Below are 4,610 nucleotides of genomic sequence, written 5' to 3' on the forward strand. Positions count from 1 at the left end.
AAACCATTATTACGAAACTGCCCTTACCTCTTTCACTGACTGACTCGTCGTCTCCTTCCCCACTTGGAAGAGATCTCAATTCGATCCAAAACGAAATCCGCCATTACTCTCTCTTCCTCTCTATCTTCTCTCTCTCACACACACATTCATGCCAGCAATGCCAGGTCTCGTCTCAGTCAAAACGCCAGCCGACGCGCCACCGCTACGTGTGTCCGTGCCAGACACGCAACCTCTCTCAAACCCGCCGCGAACTCCGATGAAGAAGACCCCTTCCTCTACATCATCTCGATCCAAACCATCACCAGGCAGATCCAGCGGCAAAAAAGATTCCCCAAACCTATCCTCCTCCGCCGCAGCAGCCGTAGTCGACGTCGACGATCCATCTCTAGACAATCCAGATCTCGGTCCTTTCCTTCTCAAATTAGCTCGCGACGCCATTGCTTCAGGCGAAGGTCCTAACAAAGCGTTGGACTACGCGATCCGAGCAACCAAATCGTTTGAGAGATGTTGCGCCGCCGTTGCTCCGCCTATCCCCGGCGGTAGCGATGGTGGACCTGTTCTTGACCTAGCCATGAGTCTTCACGTTCTCGCTGCTATTTACTGTAGTCTCGGTCGGTTCGATGAAGCTGTACCACCACTTGAGCGAGCTATTCAAGTCCCTGATCCAACTCGTGGCCCTGACCACTCTCTCGCTGCCTTCTCTGGTCATATGCAGCTTGGTGATACGTTCTCTATGCTTGGTCAGATCGATAGATCTATTGCTTGTTATGAAGAAGGTCTCAAGATCCAGATCCAGACTCTGGGCGATACGGATCCACGAGTTGGAGAAACTTGCAGGTTCTTAATTAAAAAGCATTTACTGGTTACTTAAAAGTTTCTATTTTTTGAGTTAGATCTAAGTTTTATAGATTTCAATAACTGTTTCAGGTACTTGGCAGAAGCTTATGTTCAAGCAATGCAGTTCAATAAAGCTGAAGAGCTATGCAAGAAGACTCTAGAAATCCACCGAGCTCATAGTGAACCAGCCTCACTGGAGGAGGCAGCTGATAGGAGACTGATGGCAATTANTCTAGACAATCCAGATCTCGGTCCTTTCCTTCTCAAATTAGCTCGCGACGCCATTGCTTCAGGCGAAGGTCCTAACAAAGCGTTGGACTACGCGATCCGAGCAACCAAATCGTTTGAGAGATGTTGCGCCGCCGTTGCTCCGCCTATCCCCGGCGGTAGCGATGGTGGACCTGTTCTTGACCTAGCCATGAGTCTTCACGTTCTCGCTGCTATTTACTGTAGTCTCGGTCGGTTCGATGAAGCTGTACCACCACTTGAGCGAGCTATTCAAGTCCCTGATCCAACTCGTGGCCCTGACCACTCTCTCGCTGCCTTCTCTGGTCATATGCAGCTTGGTGATACGTTCTCTATGCTTGGTCAGATCGATAGATCTATTGCTTGTTATGAAGAAGGTCTCAAGATCCAGATCCAGACTCTGGGCGATACGGATCCACGAGTTGGAGAAACTTGCAGGTTCTTAATTAAAAAGCATTTACTGGTTACTTAAAAGTTTCTATTTTTTGAGTTAGATCTAAGTTTTATAGATTTCAATAACTGTTTCAGGTACTTGGCAGAAGCTTATGTTCAAGCAATGCAGTTCAATAAAGCTGAAGAGCTATGCAAGAAGACTCTAGAAATCCACCGAGCTCATAGTGAACCAGCCTCACTGGAGGAGGCAGCTGATAGGAGACTGATGGCAATTATCTATGAGGCTAAAGGGGATTACGAAAACGCGCTAGAGCATCTTGTTCTTGCTAGTATGGCTATGATTGCGAGTGGGCAAGAATCTGAGGTTGCGTCGATTGATGTTAGTATTGGGAATATTTACATGTCGCTGTGTCGGTTTGATGAAGCTGTGTTCTCGTATCAGAAGGCTCTCACTGTGTTCAAGTCGTCTAAAGGAGAGAGTCATCCGACGGTTGCATCAGTGTTTGTTAGGTTGGCTGAGCTTTACCATAGGACAGGGAAACTCCGGGAGTCTAAGTCATACTGTGAGAATGCTTTGAGGATATACAACAAGCCTGTGCCTGGGACAACTGTGGAGGAGATTGCTGGTGGATTAACTGAGATTTCTGCGATTTATGAGTCTGTGGATGAACCTGAAGAAGCGTTGAAACTACTTCAGAAGTCGATGAAGTTGCTCGAGGATAAACCAGGACAACAGAGCGCCATTGCAGGTAAGTTTTATCAAATTAGTGAATGTTCTTTATGCTGGATTGCTATGCACATCTGTCTGAAATTGAATGTTAAGTAGTGATCTTTGTGTTGTCAAGCATATAAGTAGTGATCCACTTGTTTTAGGCTTACTGAAGAGTAAGGTTATTGTTGAAGAATCATAGGTATAATGGATCTAAATGCTTATCGAAGCTGTTGTATTTGGAATGTAGATTGTATTCAGACAAGAAAACGGAATTTAGATGGGAGTGTTTAGCAATATGAGCATTAGATTTTCATCTTCACTCCAACCTTTCTTTACATTAGTTTGGCTTTGTATGTAAAATTCTTGCAGGGTTAGAGGCACGGATGGGAGTTATGTATTACACGTTGGGGAGGTACGAGGATGCAAGAAACGCGTTTGAGAGCGCTGTGACGAAGCTACGGGCAGCGGGTGAGAAATCTGCCTTCTTCGGAGTTGTATTAAACCAGATGGGACTTGCCTGCGTTCAGCTTTTCAAGATTGATGAGGCTGGTGAGCTGTTTGAAGAAGCAAGAGGAATTCTTGAACTAGAACGTGGACCTTGCGATCAGGACACGCTCGGTGTTTACAGCAATCTGGCTGCTACCTATGACGCCATGGGAAGGTAATTTATTATTGAAATCTATCTGAGATAGCATTGATGATCTGCTGGTTTACCAAAACCATAATCATAACTGGTTTGGGTCAAAATGTGTGAACTTACCTAAACTGGAATATATAACCGGTCGATACGATATGAAAACTAGGAGTGCCTAACTAGGTTTTTTCATCAATTGATTTGCATTTCTATTATGGCTATGGTTCTTACGGATATAAAATTAGAAAACAGTATCTGACTTTATACAGTTGCATTTGATTTGGTTAAACTAGATTAGACATCCTTTGATGGTTATGTAATTTGCAGAATAGAGGATGCGATTGAGATATTAGAGCAGGTTCTGAAGCTGAGAGAGGAGAAGCTCGGGACTGCGAATCCGGATTTCGAGGATGAGAAGAAGCGTTTGGCCGAGCTTTTGAAGGAAGCTGGGCGGTCACGAAACTACAAAGCCAAGTCTCTCCAGAATCTGATTGATCCAAACGCAAGACCTGCCAAGAAAGAGTCTTCTGCTAAGAAATGGCCCAGCCTCGGTTTCAAGTTCTGAGAAAAAAAAGAGAGTAATAATTCATATATAATAATAAATCAATCCACATATATATTCAATATTATATTTTATTATAATTGTTATTTTTTTATCTGATCTTTTTTTTTTGCTTTCTGTATCATAAATCTGAGGTTGATGAATTAATTTCATGTATAGTGTTTATTATTTGAGTTTGGTGAAATACTCTACTGCCAAGGTGGTGGTGAGCCTGTTTGTTCAAGTTTGAGAATTTCTTTAATTCAATCACTTTTTGTTATTTGATAATTATATTTTTACATGAATGTTTGTGCAAACTTATATTATACTTGCAAGTCTTTTCCTTTTCACTTGTCCAAATTTGATTTGTCATCCATGCCAATTGAAACTTAATACCGTAATTAGATCAGGACGCTTCACCGAAAGGTCCAAAGCCCACATACATCAAACAAGCTTTTATATCCAAAAACCAATGCATGGTAATTACTATGCATAGTAAATTACCAATCACAATCACAATCACCAATTACCATGCATTGGTTTAGATAAAGTTATCTATGCACTTTTTTAATAGTTATCGAAGATGAATTGTAAATTTTAAGAAAAATAACTATTCAGTTTGTCCCCGAAAGATTGATGTTTAGAAGATTTTACACATTTTAAAAAAACAATGATTATTGATTTTAAATAAATTATTTTCTCTCACTAAATATATATTGTTTAATTGAAGACCAATAATAGTTTAGAAATTTAAATGATTATTTCTTGAAATTTACAAAATATTAACTTTAGTTAATTCAAAATTATAGAAAATCAATATTTGTGGGACAAAAAAAAATTACAAAACATCAATTTATCAGAGACAAAGGAGTATCATATGTTATTGGTTTAGATAGAGTTATAGAAAATATTAAAACACAAAAGAGTAATGCATTTAAAATACTTTTTTAATATGTGTAAAAGGTCTAAAAAATAGATTAATTAGGAACAGAGTGAGTACGACTTTCTAACAAATTCCAAATAATTGTCCCTTTAAATTAGGATTTGCACATAAAGTTTCATCTAAGTAGTAGACTTCTAATAAAAGTCTAGGTGCAATCTCTTTATAGGCGTTTAAGTTTGATCTTATGAAAGCCCGAGCAATACGTAAGTCCACCTTCTACTTTGGTTCCTAAACATTAGGTATTGTGGCTAAAAAGTGTAAAGATTTTAGACGCATTCTATTTTATTACTCGACCCCTCATCAG

General features: G+C 40.2%; 1 protein-coding gene across 3 annotated transcripts in view; it reads left to right on the forward strand.

Annotated features, from left to right (window-relative positions):
- LOC104737075 overlaps positions 1–4,610 on the forward strand; it is a 5,170-nt gene continuing 560 nt past the window's right edge. Inside the window, exons 1-5 of one of the 3 annotated variants that reach the window (XM_010457172.2) lie at positions 13–398; positions 1,083–1,521; positions 1,612–2,225; positions 2,558–2,849; positions 3,150–3,643. In XM_010457172.2, coding sequence (XP_010455474.1) covers positions 149–398; positions 1,083–1,521; positions 1,612–2,225; positions 2,558–2,849; positions 3,150–3,387 — 1,833 coding nt within the window. In that variant the 5' untranslated portion in view covers positions 13–148 and the 3' untranslated portion in view covers positions 3,388–3,643. Of the gene's footprint in view, positions 838–1,082; positions 1,522–1,611; positions 2,226–2,557; positions 2,851–3,149; positions 3,644–4,610 lie in introns of those variants that run through there. The other 2 variants (XM_019235050.1, XM_010457173.2) reach the window with 2 other exon arrangements.

The sequence above is a fragment of the Camelina sativa genome, chromosome 13 (assembly GCF_000633955.1).
Source record: "Camelina sativa cultivar DH55 chromosome 13, Cs, whole genome shotgun sequence".
Taxonomy (NCBI): Eukaryota; Viridiplantae; Streptophyta; class Magnoliopsida; order Brassicales; family Brassicaceae; genus Camelina; species Camelina sativa.